The following is a 17,786-nucleotide window of genomic DNA, read 5'->3' on the forward strand; positions in this document are numbered from 1 at the left end:
ACTGACAGTCCTAGTTAAATACGAGGAAAAGATTGGCACATCAAATGAACTCCTTAATCAGGGAGCTCATACTCCAATAGGCCAACCTCAATGGCCTGATTAAAGTCATTGCAGTTTCTTTTCCGAAAGGACACTGGTGAAGCAGATTGGATCAACCAAACATCATCCGATTGAGTAACAAAGAGTGGATTCACTTTCTGATTGGCGGGAGGGGGTGGTGTAGTTGGAGGAAGAGAGGTGAAGTTTAAAGTTTATTTATTAGTGTCACAAGTAGTCTTATATTAACACTGCAATGAAGCTGCTGTGAAAATCCCCCTGTCGCAACACCCCCACCACCTGTTCAGGTACCCAGGCCCTATCCCCGTAACCCCGCATATTTACCCCGCTAATCCCTCTAACCTATGAATCCCGGGACACTGAGGGAGAATTTAGCACGGCCAATGCATCTAACCAGCATCTTTTGGACTGTGGGAGGAAACCGGAGTACCTGGAGGAAACCCATGCAGGCACAGGGAGAATGTGCAGACACACAGGCAGTGACCCAAGCCAGGAATCGAACTCAGTTCCCTGACGCTGTGAGGCAGCAGTGCTAACCACCGTGCCACTGTGTACAGGTCCAAGCAGCATTGAATTCTTGAGGTTCCTGCCTTACCACAGGAAGGATTTTGCGTCACCCTTTAGCCCGAATGCAGAAGAAAATACCTTATTGAGCAGAACCTCCTCCTGCACCTTTTTGATATTAGATAGCTCCTGACTGAGTGCATTCTACAAAGCAAGGGGTTAAAAAGGGGGAAAGAGGAAAGAGACAGAAAAGGAAAGAAAGATATTAGATCTTCTGAATAGTCAGATGAGAAAGCAGAGGGGTTTTCACACAAAATGACACAAACACCACAGACAGCATTAGCTATTACCCCTATCTTGACGCATGCGAAACAAGTACATTGAGGAGTGGCACAGTAGATTGGCAGAGAATCATAGAATCCTACAGTACAGAAGGAGGCCATTCAGCCTATCGAATCTGCACCAACCATGATCCCAGCCAGGACCTATCCCACTAACCCCATGCGTTTAGAATCATAGAATCCTACAGTACAGAAGGAGGCCATTAGGCCCATCGAGTCTGCACCGACAATCCCACCAGGCCCTATCGCCATAACCTCACATATTTACCCGGTTAATCCCTCTAATTTACAAATCCCAGGACACTAAGGGACAAGTTCAGCATGGCCAATCCACCTAACCCGCACATCTTTAGACTGTGGGAGGAAACCCACACAGACACGGGGAGAACGCGCAGACTCCACACAGACAGTGACCCAAGCCGGGAATCGAACCCGGGTCCCTGGCACTGTGAGGCAGCAGTGCTAACCACTGTGCCATTGTGCCGCCCAGACTTATCAAGTCTCGGTTAAGTCCCTAAATCCCGGCCGAGACACAGAAACAACTGGTTAGCGCTACACGGTGTCGCAGAGTGTCAGAGAAACCGCCAATGAGCTAAAACAACAGGTGGAAGATAGCAAGAGAGGGGAGGTCCCCACTCAACACCCCCCCCAACCCCCACCCCCACATGCCCCCCGAACCCGCTCCGCCAACCCCAGCCGGTGCGAGGTTCTCACCTTCTCTTCCAGTGCAGCCATCCTCTCCTTCAGGTGAAGCTGCAGCCTCTCATTGGACTCGGAGAGGAGCTTGTCGACCGTCTCCGACAGGCGTTTGTTGTGCTCGTCGTTCATCTTCTCCCTCTGCCGGGCCTGGGAGCGATCAGAGACAGGGTTCAGACACACGGGCCGTGTGGTGAAGCATTCTGGGCAGGTGTTCAAAATGGCTGGATTTCTTTATGCAAATCACCACCCGGGGCCAGTGTGCGGCAGTGTTAGTTTATTCATTCAAAGGAAGCAGGCTTTAGGTGCAGAAGGAGGCCATTCAGCCCTTCGAGACTGTAACGACAACAATACCACCCTGGCCCTATCCTTGTAACCCCACATATTTACCCTGTTAATCCCCCTGACGTGGTCAATCCACCTAATCTGCCCATCTTCAGACACCAAGGGGCAATTTAGCGTGGCCAATCCACCCAACTTGCACGTCTTTGGACTATAGGAGGAAACCGGAGCACGCAGAGGAAACCCACGCAGACATGGGGAGAATGTGCAAACTCCACACAGGCAGTGACCCGAGGCTGGAGTTGAACCCAGGTCTCTGGCGCTGTGAGGATGCAGTGTTAATCACTGTGCCACCTAGGCCAAAAGTTACTGTCCATCCCTAAAGCCCGCCAGGGTTCCTCCTCGCCAGATGTTTACACATTGGAGGAAGACAGTGTCACTGCAACAGTAACTCGGGCTAATGCTCAGTGAGGCAGGGGTTCAAATCCCACAAGGGCAGCCGGTGAATTCTATTCATAAATGTGGAACAGAAAGCTAGAATCGGTAATTTAAAAATAATTCTATCATGGGGATAAGGGTATCACTGGGCAAGGCCTACATTTGTTGTCCATCCCTTATTACCCTTGAACTGAGTGTCTCGCTCAGCCATTTGGGAGGATAGTTAATGGCCAACCACATTACCGTGGCTCTGGAGTCACATGTAGGCCAGGCCGGGTAAGGATGGTAGATTTCCTTCCATTTAAGGGACATTAATGAAGCAGATGGGTTTTTCCGACAGTCAGTTTCATGTCACCGTCACTGAGATTTGCTCCAATTCGATATCTGTTACTGATCAGATTTAAATTTCACTAACTGCCGTGGTGGGATTCGAACTCATGTCGCCAGAGCGCCAGCCTGGATCTCTGGGTAGAGTGACAATACCACTACACCAGCATCTCCACCACTGCACCAGTGCGGTGACCATGACAGCATTGTCAATGCTTGCAAAAACCCATCTGGTTCATTCATGTCCCTTTAGGGAAGGAAATCTGCCATGCTTACCGGATCTGGCCTATGTGTGATTCAAGACTCACAGCAACGTGGTTGACTGTCTACTGCCCTCCAAGGGGCAATGAGGGATGGGGAACAATTGCTGGCCAGCCAGTGACACCCATATCCCATGAATGAATGAAAAAAAAACCCTCCGTTTAATCAACAATAAATATTCTTCAAGGTGAATATCCAGAATTTCTGCCTAGAATTTGTGTTTATCTGAATGATCTGTGGAATTCCCTGCCCAGTGAGGCAGTTGAGGCTACCTCATTGAATGTTTTTAAGACCATAATAAGAACATAAGACATAGATAGGAGTAGAATTAGGCCACTCGGCCCATCGGCTCTGCTCCGCCATTCAATCATGGCTGATATTTTTCTCATCCCCATTCTCCTGCTTTTTCCCCATAATCCCTGATCCCCCTATTAATCAGGAACCTATCTACCTCTGTCTTAAAGACACTCAGTGACCCGGCCTCCACAGCCTTCTGCAGTAGAGAGTTCCACAGATTCCCCACTCTCTGGCTGAAGAAATTCCTCCTCATCTCTGTTTCAAAGGATTGTCCCTTTAGCCTGAGGTTGTGCCTCCTGGTTCTAGTTTTTCCTTCTAGTGGAAACACTTTCTCCATATCCACTCTATCCAGGCCTCGTAGCATCCTGTAAGTTTCAGTAAGAGCCCCACTCATCCTTCTAAACTCCAATGAGAACAGACCTAGAGTCCTCAACCGTTCCTCACACGACAAGGAAGGAAGGATAGACTTTCGAACAGTAAGGGAATTAAGGGTTATGGTGAGCGGGTGGGTAAGTGGAGCTGAGCCCACAAAAAGATCAGCCATCATCTTATTGAATGGCAGAGCAGGCTCGAGGGGCCAGATGGCCCGCTCCTGCCCCTAGTTTTTATGTTCTTATGAGGTGCCAGCGAGCCTGCAACGTTCACAAGCGTCCGAGCTTCTTTCACTCATCCGGGTGACGTCTCAGTTTATCAGGGATAAGGTATTCCCGTTTCGGGATGTTATAATATGTTACCCGCTGCAGCTCCTGGTTTTTCTCTTCCAGCTCCGACTCCAGCTGGCACAGTCGTTCCTCGATGTTCCCGTGTCTCTCCTCCGCCTGCCAAGGGAAAACACTGGATTAGTCCGATCCAATCACACTGAGACTCTGCAGGGGGCGAGGTTCTGCCTGACCCTCCCAATGAAAACTTTCAGCTTCCCACGCCCCCAGCTGTAGCCCAGTGCGCGCCGGATGATGACACATGGGTAACGTCACTGGGCTAGCGATCCAGAGAACCGGGCTAATGATCCGGAGGCACAAGTTCAAATCCCACAACGGCAGCTGGAGGAATTTAAATTCATAGAATCCCTATGGTGCAGAAGGAGGCCATTCGGCCCATCGAGCCTGCACTGACAACAACCCAGGCCCTATCCCCATACCCCCACATATTCACCCTGCTAATCCCTCTAACACTAAGGGGTAATTTAGCATGGCCAATCCACCTAACCAGATGGAAAAACTCCCCCCTACTGTGGTACTGAGGGAGTGCTGCATGGTGGGAGGAGATATTAAGTTTATGAGTCTAAGTTTATTTATTAATGTCACAAGTAAGGCTTACATTAACACTGCAATGAAGTTACTGTGAAAATCCCCTAGTCACCACACTCTGGCGCCTGTTTGGGTAACACTGAGGGGGAATTTAGCATGGCCAATAAACCCTTATGCGTCTTTTGGACTGTGGGAGGAAACCGGAGCACCCGGAGGAAACCCACGCAAACACGGGGAGAACGTGCAGGCTCCGCACAGGCAGTGACCCAAGCCGGGAATTGAACCAGGGTCCCTGGCGCTGTGAGGCAGCAGTGCTAACCACCGTGCTACCATGCTACCCTTTAAACTGAGGCCTCATCTGACTATTTGAATAGTCATCAGACAACCTGCAGCCCTCAACAAAGAACAGGGAAGGCCTCAGGGCTCTTTGCCACATCCTGAACCATATTTACCACCCACCTCACCCCACCACCCTCCACTGCTGGCCTTAGTCTGACGGTGGGATAGTGCTGTGTAAAAATGGTCACCATGTTACGTGGAGATGCTGGCATTGGACTGGGTAGGACACAGTAAGAAGTCTCACAATACCAGGTTAAAGTCCAACAGGTTTATTTGGTAGCACGAGCTTTCGGAGTGCTGCTCCTTCACCAGGTGACTCACCTGAGGAAGGAGCAGTGCTCCGAAAGCTCGTGCTACCAAATAAACCTGCTGGAATTTAACCTGGTGTTCTGTGACTTCTTAATTTGTCAACATGACAAGGGTGACAATGCTTGGAAATTATTTCCGTGGCTGCCAAGTGCTGAGGGATGGGTTAAGGATGGTGAGTGGGGGCTTGAGAAAGGCAGCCAGTGTAAGACTTGTGGTGACCTAAGAGGGAACCTCGTGCGCTGACCGTACCTTGTTCAGAGCGGCCACTCGCTGCGCCAGTTCGGCCTCCACCTCTGGCAGGGTCTCCGCCTTCCTCATCGTCTGCTGCAGCTTCTGTTTGGAGGAATCCAACCACTCCTGGAGCTGTCGGTTCTTTTCCTCGCTCTGCAAGGACACACGGATCTCCGGTGAGTGGACGGCAGGGTAGGGGAAGAGAAACAGTTAACCGCGGCACGGAAACCCAAGCACAGAGGAACCCAAGGGTGTTAGAGCTCCCTACTTTCTCGTACACAAGGTCTTGGGCTCCACAGAGACAGCACAAGAGTAAAGAAATTGTAAAAATCTTAGAAAGTTGGTATGCAGATACAGCACATAATAAATAAAGGCAGATGGGATGTTGGCATTTATTGGAAAAAGACCGGAGTATAAAAGTAGAGAAATGTTGCAATTGTACAGGGATTTTCAAGTTTGTTGATGACACCATCGTACTGGGTCAGAGCTCAAACAATGACAAGACAGAGTGCAGGAATGAGTTGGAGAAACTGGTGAACTGGTGCAGTGACAATAATCTCTCCCTCAATGTCAACAAATTGAAGGAAATAGTCATCAACTTCAGGATGCATAGTGGAGGACATTGCCATATCTACGTCAGTGGGGACAAAGTAGAAATGGTTGAAAGCACCAAGTTCTTAGGTGTTCTGATCACCAACAACCTGTTCTGGTACCCCCCATGCCGACACTATAGTTAAGAAAGCCCACCAGTGCCCCTACTTTCTCAGAAGACTAAGGAAATGTGGTGTGTCCGCTATGACTCTCACCAACTTTTACAGATGCACCATAGAAAGCATCCTTTCTGCCTATATCGCAGCTTGGTATGGGGCTCCTGCTCTGCCCAAGACCACAAGAAACTACAAGAGATTGTGAACGTAGCCCAATCCATCACACAAACCAGCCTCCCATCCATTGACTCTGTCTACATTTCCCACTGCCTTGGCAAAGCAGCCAGCATTATCAAGGACCCCACGCACCCCGGACACTCTCTCTTCCATCTGGGAAAAGGATACAAATGTCTGAGGTCACATACCAAATGGCTCAAAAACAGCTTCTTCCCTGTTGCTGTCAGACTTTTGAATGGACCTACCTCGCATTAAGTTGATCTTTCTCTACACCCTAGCTATGACTGTAACACTACATTCTGCACTCTCTCCTTTCCTTCTCTATGAACAGTATGCTTTGTCTGGATAGCACACAAGAAACAACACTTTTCACTGCATGCTAATACATGTGAAATAATAAATCAAATTTTGAACTGTAACGATTCTGATTTATTCCCAGACGGGTCTGGGATTTTTCAGATCTTGCCACTGAAATCGAGAAATTACAACTTCATTTAATATTCTCCTGACCATCTGCATTGGTCCGAGAGAATTATCTTCCAGGAACAGGTCCAACGTGAGAGTAATTTACTGATAATCAATATGGAACAGGTCCACTGGTTCCATTAACCAAAAACGGGGGAGTCATCGTGCGCAGAATAAACTGATGGAGCCAAAGACTGAACACTGGAATTCGAAGCTTTGCTTCCCAGCCTTGGAGAGGGGGCAAGAGGGCCATTACCAGGGATGGGAGACTTTACTCAGGCTGAAAGACTGGGGCAGATAAGGTTGAAGGGAGGCTCGAGAGAGAGGGGCTGAAATAGTTAAGTGGGTTTTAATAGGATGGACAAGGGTACATGCTTTCCACTGGCAGGAGGGTTGGTAAACAGAGGACACAGATTGAGGATAATTGGCGGAAGAAATAAATGGAAAATTAAAAGCTTTTTTTAAGCAGAGAATCACAGAATCATACAATCCCTAGAGTCCAGAAGAGGCCATTCGATCCATCGAGTCTGCACTGACTCTCTCTCTGACAGAATAGCTTACTCAGGCCCTCTCCCCCCACCCCTTTCCCCGTAATCCCACACATCTACAAAGACCAATTCACTTTACCTGCACATCTTTGGACACTAAGGGGCAATTTAGCATGGCCAATCTACCTAGTCTGCACATTTTTGGACACTAAGGGGCAACTTAGCATGGCCAATCCACTTAACCTGCACATCTTTGGAGTGTGGGAGGAAACTGGGGAACCCGGACGAAACCCAAGCAGACACGGGGAGAACGTGCAGATTCCACACATACAGCAACCAAAACTGGAATCGAACCCGAGTCCCTGGCATCGTGAGGCAGCAGCGCTAATCACTGTGCCACTGCTCCACTGTGCTGTGTCACTAACAGCAGGTATTCAGAGCAGGTGAAAGCAGATTCAATAATAGAGGGAATTGGAAAGTAGGAATGTGAAAAGGAGGAATCTGAAGGGTGATGGGGAAAGAGCAGGAAGATTGGGATGGCATTAATCAGCTTTCAAAAAGCTGGCAGACTGGCGATGGGCTAGATAGCTTCCTATTGTGCTGCACTGCCAAAGATTGGCATCTTCCAGCGAGCGTCTCCTTGTGCAGCTTACATATCCGAGTGCCAGGAAGGAGGGAAGCATTCTGACCCTGTGGCAAGGCACGTTGGCCTTGGCAGGGCGTCGGGCTCCAGAGTGAGGCGTGATGGTTCCAGCTGCCCACCGCACTCTCGTCACATCCCTCACCCTTCCCTATACCCAGCTCAACAACCTCACAGAGATCAAACACAAAGTGGAGAACCAATACGGGATTGGGGGGGGGGGGGGTGACCAATGAGGTCAGTTTTGAAGAGGGCATAGGGTTCCCTAGAAACACTGAAACTAGAAGCAGGAGCAGGCCATTCGGCCCATCGAGCCTGCCCCACCATTCACTCTGATCATCAAATTCAATATCCTGATCCCGTCTTCCCCTCGTATCCCTTGATCCCTTTAGCCCCAAGAGCTGTAGCTGATTTCTTGGTGAAATCAGACACGGTTTTGGCCTTCAGACAGTGGGGATGCAGATGGATGTTATTAGGAAGGCAAATGGAAATCTGAAGCCAGCCCCTTCCCCAACAGAAAAAAAACCACGCCGGGTTTCATTGAAAGGTTTGAGATTGCGACTGAGAAGATTTTTTTTCCCTTCAGAGTGTGAAGGAATAATGGAACAAAGCTGGTCGATGGAGTGCAGAGGGACTGAATGGCCTCCTCCTGTCCCTGTGAAAGTTATAATAAAAACAGAAAATAGGAGCATAGAAATCACAGAATCCCCACAGTGCAGGGGATTTGGCCCATCGAGCCTGTATCGATGAAAATCCCACCCAGCCCCTGTCCCCATGGTATTTACCCTGACACCGAGGGACAATTTATTATGGCCGAACCACCTAACACGAATATCTCTGGAGTGTGGGAGGAACCCCACGCAGACACGGGGAGAATGTGCAAGGAATCGAACTTGGGTCATTGGTCCAGGGCGGAAAAGTCAATTACTAGGAGGGCACAGGTTTAAGGTGCGAGGGGCAAGGTTTGAAAGAAATGTACAAGGCAAGTTTTTTTACACAGAGGGTGGTGGGTGCCTGGAACTCGTTGCTGGGGGAGGCAGTGGAAGCTAGTGAGTTTTAAGGGCATCTGGACAAATACATGAATAGGCTGGGAACTGCGGGATACGGTCCCCGGAAGGGTTTTACTTCAGTCAGGCAGTATGGTTGGTGCAGGCATGGAGGGCCAAAGGGCCTGTTCCTATACTGTAATTGTTGTGAGGCAGCAGTGCGAACCACTGTGCCACCGTGCCACCCCAGGAGTGGTGACGTCAACAGTTCTCAATGAAACAAATGGAGTCCAGGCCAGACGGAGAGGTCCAGGTGGAAGTGAGAAGATCTGGGGAGGACTCTTGCCTCGAGAAGTGAGCGCAGAGGCAAGTTACAGTAGAAACAGATCCCTGTCCAAGGGTGAGTTTGTTCTGCCTGTCCTGCTTTGTACTCTGAAGTTCTCCATTTGACCGAGGCTCAGAGGAAAGAGGAACGGTTACCTGCTTGAGCAGCGACTCCTTGCTGGCCAACTCGTTCTCCAGCTTATCATTGACATCGTGCAGCGATGTGGCTTCACGCTGGGCACTGAGGTAGCGTTTCTCCAGCGTTGTAATCCTCTCCTCCATATCTTCTCTTTGTGCTAAGGCCTACACGGGCAAAGTGAAAAGTAGCCTTTAGTAAAGTGGTCTGGAATGGCAAGGTTAGAACAGAATCCCGACAGTACAGAGGGAGGCCATTCGGCCCATCGAGCCTGCACTGACAACAATCGCACCCCAGGCTCTATCCCCATAACCCCACATATTCACCCTGCTAATCCCCTTGAAATTTAGCGCGGCCAATCCACCCAACCCTTACCCCGACCTCCAAGAAATGGGCAGCACGGTGGCGCAGCGGTTAGCGCTGCTGCCTCACAGTGCCAGGGATCCAGGTTCAATTCCGTCCTTGGGTCACAGTCTGGGTGGAGTTTGCATGTTCTCCCCGTGGTTCCTCTGGTTTCCTGACACAGTCCAAAGATCACAGAATCCCCACAATGCAGAAGGAAGCCATTCGGCCCATCGAGTTTGTACCAACCACAATCCCACCCAGGCCCTATCCCCATAACCCCACATATTTATCCTGCAAATCCCCCTGACACAAGGGTCAATTTCACATGGCCACTCCACCTCAACCTTACATCTTTGGACTATGAAGGCGAGGGGGGATTGGCCATGCTGAATTGTCCCTTAGTGTCTAAAGATGTGCAGGTTAGATGGATTGGCCAAGCTAAATTGCCTGTTACTGTCGGGGGACTAGCTAGGCCAAATAAATGGGGATAGGACCTGGATGGGATTGTGGTCTGTGCACTCTCAATGAGCTGAATGACCTCCTTCTGCAGTATAAGATTATGTGATTCTATGGTTCTATGTGTAGGTTAGAGGGATTAGCGGCGTAAATGTATGGGGTTATGGGGATAAGACCTGGGGTGGGATTGTGGTCAGTGCAGACTCAATGGGCCGAATGGCCTCCTTCTGCACAGCAGCGATTCTGTTCTACGATTCTGCGCTCACTACGCCAGTGGAAGCTCCGAAACTTTGCAATATTCCCACAGCTGGTTTAACTGCCCCGATATCAGCGGCCCCGCTCGCTCCCGCAGTTACCTCTTTCAAATCCCGCTGGAGCTTGGAGTTCACCTCCTCCGATTTGATCAGATCCTTCCGCGCCGTGCTCAGCTCCTCCTCGACCTCAGCGACCTTCCGGCAAAGTGCGGCCAGGCGCTCCTTCATCTGCAGCAGCTCGTTGCTCTGCCTCTCAATCAGGTCGTGGCACTCCGAGTCCCCGTCTCCGGTTAACGCCGTTCCATTGGTCAGCCTCTGTGCATTGGGAAGGACCACAAGATATAGGAGCAGAGTTAGGCCCTTCGGCCCATTGGGTCTATTCTGCCTTTCAATCATGGCTGATAAGTTTCTCAACCCCATTGTCCTGCCTTTTCCCCGTAACCTTCGATCTCCTTACTAATCAAGAACCTATCTATCTCTGTCTTAAATGCACTCAATGACCTGGCCTCCACAACTTTCTGTGGCCATGAAGTCCATAGCTTCACCACAAAAAAATTTCTCCTCATACAAAGAACAAAGAACAGGCCCTTCGGCCCTCCAAGCCTGCGCCAATCACGTTGTCCTATCTAAACCAACCACTTATATCCCTCTACATCCCATCTGTTCATGTGCTTATCCAGATAAGTCTTAAACGTCACTAACGTATCTGAACCACCTCACTTGGCAGTGCATTCCAGGCCCCCACCACCCTCTGTGTAAAAAACTCCCACTGCACATCTCCACCGAACCTTTCCCCCTCTTACCTTGAACTTGTGCCCCCTTGTAATTGTCATTTCTGCCCCTGGGAAAAAGCTTCCAACTGGTCACCTTATCCATACCCCTCATCATTTTATAAGCTTCTATCAGGTCGCCCCTCAGCCTCTGTCTTTCCAGGGAGAACAATCCCAGTTTCTCCATCCTCTCCTCATAGCCAATATCCTCCAAACCAGGCAACATCCTGGTAAACCTTTTCTGTACTCCCTCCAAAGCCTCCACGTCCTTCAAGTAGTGTGGTGACCAGGATTGGACACAGTTTTCCAAACGTGGCCTAACCAACATTTTACTTAACTGTAACATAATTTGCCAACTTTTATACCCGTCCAAAGAAAGCAAGCGTACCACCCATGCTGCCACTTTTAAGGATCTGTGGAGTGTGCTCCCAGATCTCTCTGTGCTCCTGATTGTTCTGCTTTTTTTTTTATAACTCCTACCTGAATTGGATGTACTAAAAAGCATCATCTCGCATTTGTCCTGATTAAACGCCATCTGCCATTTCTCTAACCAATTTTCCAGTCTATCTATATCCTGCTGTATTCCTGACAATCTTCATCACTGTCTGGAACTCCACCAATCTTAGTATCATCCACAAACTTGCTGATCGGAACAGCCACGTTTTCTTCCAAGTCATTTCTATATATTACAAACAGCAGAGGTCCCAGCACTGATCCCTGTGGAACACCACTAGTGATGTGGAGATGCAGGCAGTGGACTGGGGTAAACACAGTCTCACAATACCAGGATAAAGTCCAACAGGTCTTAAGATTCACATTCCAACCATTATTTTGTAAATTAAGTTTGTGTTTTTATATGCCCTGTTTGTGAACAGAACTCCCACTTACCTGACGAAGGAGTAGCGCTCCGAAACCTAGTGGCTTTTGCTACCAAATAAACCTGTTGGACTTTAACCTGGTACTCAGAGACTTCTTACTGTGAACACCACTAGTTACAGACCTCCATTCAGAAAAACACTCTTCCACCGCTACCCTCTGTCTTCTATGGCCAAGCCAGTTCTGAATCCATCTGGCTAGTTCACCTCTGATCCCATGAGATTTAATCTTTTGCATCATCAGTCTGCCGTGGGGGGCCTTGCCAAATGTTTTCCAAAGTCCATGTAGACTCCATCCATAGTCCTTCCCTCGTCAATCATTTTTGTCACCTCCTCAAAAAGCTCAGCTAAATTGGTGAGATGTGACTTTGTACAAAACCATGCTGTCTGTCGCTAACAAGACCATTCAGTTCCAAATGTGTATAGATCCTGCCTCTAAGAATCTTCTCCAACAATTTCACTATCACTGATGCCAAGCTCATAATTACCTGGGTTATCCTTGCTTTCCTGTTTAAATAACAGTTCTCGGTTCTAAAGGGTCGTCCCTTTACTCTGAGGCTGTGTCCTCAGATCCTGGTTTCGTCTCCGAATGGAAATATCTTCCCCATGTCCACTCCATCCAGGACTCTCAGTATTTGAGGACTCTGTTAATCATTCGCTTCCACCATTCCCCAAACCACAAACACAGCCTGGCTTTCACATGTGAATGTTTTTGTAAATTTATTCGTGGGACATGGGCATCACTGACTGGGCCAGCATTTATTGCCCATCCCTAGTTGCCCTTGGAGGGCAGTTGAGAGTCAACCACATTACTGTGTGGTTCTGGAGTCCAGACCAGGTAAGGAAGGCAGATTTCCTTCCCTAAAGTGAACCAGATGGGTTTTTCCGATAATCGATTAGTAGATTCTTAATTCCAGATTTCTTTCATTGAATTCAAATTCCATCACCTGCCGTGGTGGGATTCGAACCCGGTCCCCGGGACATGAGCTGAGTTTCTGGATTAACGGTCTAGCGATAATACCACTAGACCATCACATCCCCCTGAACGTGTGAGTGTCAGACTGAGTCTGAATCATCACTGGCACAACTTTATTCATCAAAGCCAACGATCACCTTCACGTGGTGAGGAGTTAAGGCAGGGAGCGCTGGTCAGGACTGGCTAACTATTTAAAATGGTCAGCGGGAAGTCGGGACAATGAATCCCAAAACTTCACAATTACCCTCTGTGATTTGACCACTTTTTATTTGGAATGCTTGCTTCTTCTTTCACAGGATGTGGCTGTCACTGGCTAGGCACAGCATTTATTGCCCATCCCTACTTGCCCTGGAGGTGATAGTGAGCCACCTTCTTGAACCACTGCAGCCCATGAGATGTAGGTACACCCACAGTGCTAAGAGGGAAGGAGTTCCAGGGTTTTGACCTCGTGATAGTGAAGGAGCGGCCGATATATTTCCAAGTCAGGATGGTGGGTGGTTTGGAGGGGAACCACCAGGTGGTGGTGTTCCCAGGTAGCTGCTGCCCTTGTCCTTCTAGATAGCGGAGTTGTGGGTTTGGAAGGTGCCTCCAAACAAATCTTGATGAGCTGTTGCAATACGTTTTGTAGATGGTACATATGGCAGGCACTGACTATCGATGGTGGAGGAATTGAATGTTTAAGGTGATGGATGGGATGCCAATCAAACGGGGCTACTTTGTCCTGGATGGTGTTGAGCTTCTTGAATGTTGTTGGAGCTGCACCCATCCAGGCAAGTGGGGAGTATTCCATCACACTCCTGACTTGTGCCTTGTAGATGGTGGACAGGCTTTGTGAGTCAGGAGGTGAGTTACTCACCGCAGTATTCCTCGCCTCTGACCTGCTGTTGTAGTTACTGCGTTGATGTGGTGAGTCCAGCTGAGTTTCTAGTCAATGGTAACCGCAAGGATGTTGACAGTGGGAGATTCCGTGATGGTAACACTTTAGAACATCAAGGGGCGATGGTTAGAGTGTCTCCTATTGGTGATGGTCATTGCCTGGCATTTGTGTGGTGCGAATGTTACTTGCCACTTTTCAGCCCAAGCATATCCTGACCATCCTCTGTATAAAACTATTTCTTCTCACCACTTCCACACAGTGAGAATCTTAAATTTATCACCTTTATTTCCTAAAGGTGTGAGTGGTGGAAGTAATATTTACCTCATCGCTTACCCTTTAACTTCATCGCTTTGAGCTTCAAGAGACCTGAGGTGGCCATTTTGGGATACCTTGGCATAAAAGTATTGTGGAAATCTGGGGCAGTGAGTGTTGTTGGAGCCGCATTCATCCAGGCAAGTGGAGGGTATTCTAACACACTCCTGAGCTGTGCCTTGTAGATGGTTTGGGGAGTCAGGAGGTGAGTTAATAACCACAGGATTTTCAGCATCTGACCTGACCTGGGGTGGCACGGTGGCAGAGTGGTTAGCACTGCTGCCTCATGGCACCAGGGACCCGGTTCAATTCCGGCCTCGGGTCACTGTCTGTGCGGAGCCCCCGCACCTTTGGGTGCTCAGGTTTCCTCTTACAGTCTAAAGTAGGGTTAGGTGGATTGGCCATGCTAAATTGCCCCTTAGTATCAGGGGGACTAGCTAGGGTAAATGCATGGGGTAATGGGGATAGGGCCTGGGTGGGATTGTGGTCGGTGAAGATTCGATGGGCCAAATGGCCTTCTTCTACACTGTACATTCTATGATTCTATGCTCTTGTACTCACAGTATTTATAAGGCTAATGTAATTCAGTTTCTGGTCTATGATGGATCCCAGAGTGTAGATGGTGGGGGATTCATCGATGGTAATACCATGGAATGTCAAAGGGTTGGATTCTCTCTTTTTGGGAGATGGTCATTGCTTGCCACTTGTGTGGCGAGAATATTACTTGCCACTTGTCAGCCCCTGAAGGCCGAATTATTTCACATTTTGACAACTGGAAGTTTCTTTCCTGCTTCTTGGAGGGGTATTTAGGGAAAGAGTTTGGCGTTTGGCTTTCCTGTCTCACTCTTTTCCCTGAAGAGTTACAGTCGAGAGATTCCATTCTAACTGTGCCAAGGCAGGCGATAGCCTAGTGGTATTATCGTTAGAGTATTAATCCAGAAACTCACCTAACGTTCTGGGGACCTGGGTTCAAATCCCGCCACGACAGATGGTGGAATTTGAATTCAATAAAAAATATCTGAAATTAAGAATCTACTGATGACCATGAAACCATTGTCAGAAAAACCCATCTGGTTCACTAATGTCCCTTTAGGGAAGGAAATCTGCCATCCTTACCCGGTCTGGCCTACATGTGACTCCAGAGTCACAGCAATGTGGTTGGTTCTCAATTGCCCTCAGGCAACTAGGAATGGGCAATAAATGCTGGCCCAGCCAGCAATGCCCACATCTCATGAATGAATTAAAAAAGAATCGGTGATCTGGATTCATGCTATGGGGGCAGCAATCAGGGTGCACTTCAGTCCGAATTAGGATAGGATTGCCTCCCATGCTACACGCTGCTTTTAAAGTACAGAGCACTCACATCCTGGGTTGTTGTTTCAAGTTCTTCCTCCAATATCGAGACCCTTTCCAACGCCACTCGGAGTCTCTCCCGCACCTGCCACACAAACAGAAAAGAGTTAATGTGTCACCTTCAATGCACTGGCAGGTGACAGAGCAAAAAAGTGCACACAAGCCCAGTTGAGAATGTGAATTTACAATGAAAAGGAACAGTGTTAAATTTGGGAGACATGTTGGCATAGCGACGACATCACTGGACGGGCAATCCATCACACAAACCAGCCTCCCAACCAATCTACACTTCCCTCTGCCTCGGAAAAGCAGTCAGCATCATCTCGCAGTGCCAGGGACCCGGATTTGATTCCCGGCTTGGGTCACTGTCTATGAGGAGTTTGTACGTTCTTCCCGTGTCTGCGTGGGTTTCCTCCCACAGTCCAAAAACGTGCTGGTTAGGTTGATTGGCCACACTAAATAGCCCCTTAGTGTCCAAAATGTGCAGCTTAGGGAAATTAGAGGAGTAAATATGTAGGGCTACATGGATAGGGCCTGGGTAAGATGTTCTGTCGTCACGTTGATTTAGAGTCGAATGGCCTCTTTCTGTACAGTTGGGATTCTATTCAATGGTTCAAATGTTAGGCGGGTGGGCTCAGCAGCCAAAGGTTTTCACAATGGCACAGTGGTTAGCACTACTGCCTCAGAGCGCTAGGGTCCTGGGTTCGATTCCTGGCTTGGGTCACTGTCTGTGCAGAGTTTGCACATCCTTCCCATGTCTAAGTGGGTTTTCTTCGGGTGCTCCGGCTTCCTCCCACACTCCAAAGATATGCAGGTTCGATGGATTAACCAGGCTAAATTGCCCCTTAGTGTCCAAAGATGTGCAGGTTAGATGGATTGGCCATGCTAAATTGCCCCTTAGTGTCAGGATGATTAACAGGACAAATACGTGGGGTTATGGGGATAGGGCCTGGGTGGGGGTTGTTGTCGGTTCAGGCCCGATGGGCCGAACGGCCTCCTTCTGCTTTGTAGAATTCTATGACATTATGGTTTAAGAAAATTGGTAAAAAGGAAACAGGGAGAAGCTGAGGCAAATCTTTTCTAAACAACAAGTTATGGTGATGAGAAATGTTCAACATGAAATTGTCGCAATCTAAATCAGTAACGATTTGCAAACGGAGAGATATCTGAAAGGGAAAACTCTGCAGGGCTTTGGGTAAAAGTGCAGGGTGTGCAGGGGCAGGAGGGAGGGGGACTAATTGAAGAGCTCCTTCAAAGAGCTAGCACAAGTACGATGGGCCAAATGGCCTCCGTCCGCACTGTAATATTCAATGAGACACCCCTCAGTGTGTTGGCAAAGATGTCCCACCAATTATTACACCACAAGAGACCCACGGGAAGCACAGAAGCAACAGAGACTGGGAAAAGGAAGCCCACACCTTCTCATCCAAAGCTTTATGGTGTTCGAAGAGTGACTTTAAGGCCTTGAGCACTTCGACCTCACTGGAGACACCAGCGGGAGACTGCGCCTGACGTTTCACCACCGTCATCCTGAGGGAACGCTCGTGGCGTGACACCAGACACTCCAAATGTTCCAGCAGCAACTGCGGAAAACAATCATTGACACTTTACAGCATTCCAGCCTTGACACTGAGCTGAGCTCCAGTTCCTAATATTTTGATGTAGCCGGTGATGGTTCCGCTATTGTCAGTGATACCTCCTCTACTGGCCTATCCACTGTTTCCCCACTCATCCCATTGCCATGACCGCTTTCCTTGCACAATTACCCCTTTCGTTTACCCCTCTCCTGCCTTCCACCCTATCAAAAACCATCCTTTTGTTCTTCCCCCAACTCCTTGTAATGATTTTAATGAGGCCCATGAGGCTGGCCTCTTGATGTATGAGCTCCCTGATTGTGGTAATGATTGGAGTGTGAACTCCTTGATTGCGGTAATGATTGGAGTATAAGCTCCCTAATTGAGATAATGATTGGAGTATAAGCTCCCTAATTGAGGTAATGATTGGAGTATAAGCTCCCTAATTGAGGTAATGATTGGAGTGTGAGCTCCCTGATTGTGGTAATGATTGAAGTGTGAGCTCCCTGATTGTGGTAATGATTGGAGTATAAGCTCCCTAATTGAGGTAATGATTGGAGTATAAGCTCCCTAATTGAGGTAATGATTGGAGTGTGAACTCCTTGATTGTGGTAACGATTGGAGTATAAGCTCCCTAATTGAGATAATGATTGGAGTATAAGCTCCCTAATTGAGGTAATGATTGGAGTATAAGCTCCCTAATTGAGGTAATGATTGGAGTGTGAACTCCTTGATTGCGGTA

At 48.6% G+C, this 17,786-nt stretch overlaps 1 protein-coding gene across 5 annotated transcripts in view; it reads right to left on the reverse strand.

The window, feature by feature from the left end:
- The window catches only part of LOC145361782 (liprin-alpha-3-like), a 137,045-nt gene that overhangs the window by 55,249 nt on the left and 64,010 nt on the right, over positions 1-17,786 (reverse strand). For all 5 annotated transcript variants that reach the window (XM_080217752.1, XM_080217755.1, XM_080217754.1 and 2 more), the window contains exons 4-10: positions 16,889-17,053; positions 15,481-15,555; positions 10,410-10,622; positions 9,273-9,419; positions 5,348-5,482; positions 3,938-4,021; positions 1,617-1,748 (exon numbers count right to left, since the gene is read on the reverse strand). In XM_080217752.1, coding sequence (XP_080073878.1) covers positions 1,617-1,748; positions 3,938-4,021; positions 5,348-5,482; positions 9,273-9,419; positions 10,410-10,622; positions 15,481-15,555; positions 16,889-17,053 — 951 coding nt within the window. The remainder of the gene's footprint in view (positions 1-1,616; positions 1,749-3,937; positions 4,022-5,347; positions 5,483-9,272; positions 9,420-10,409; positions 10,623-15,480; positions 15,556-16,888; positions 17,054-17,786) is intronic.

The sequence above is a fragment of the Carcharhinus amblyrhynchos genome, chromosome 35, assembly GCF_965287045.1.
Source record: "Carcharhinus amblyrhynchos chromosome 35, sCarAmb.v2.hapA, whole genome shotgun sequence".
Classification (NCBI taxonomy): domain Eukaryota; kingdom Metazoa; phylum Chordata; class Chondrichthyes; order Carcharhiniformes; family Carcharhinidae; genus Carcharhinus; species Carcharhinus amblyrhynchos.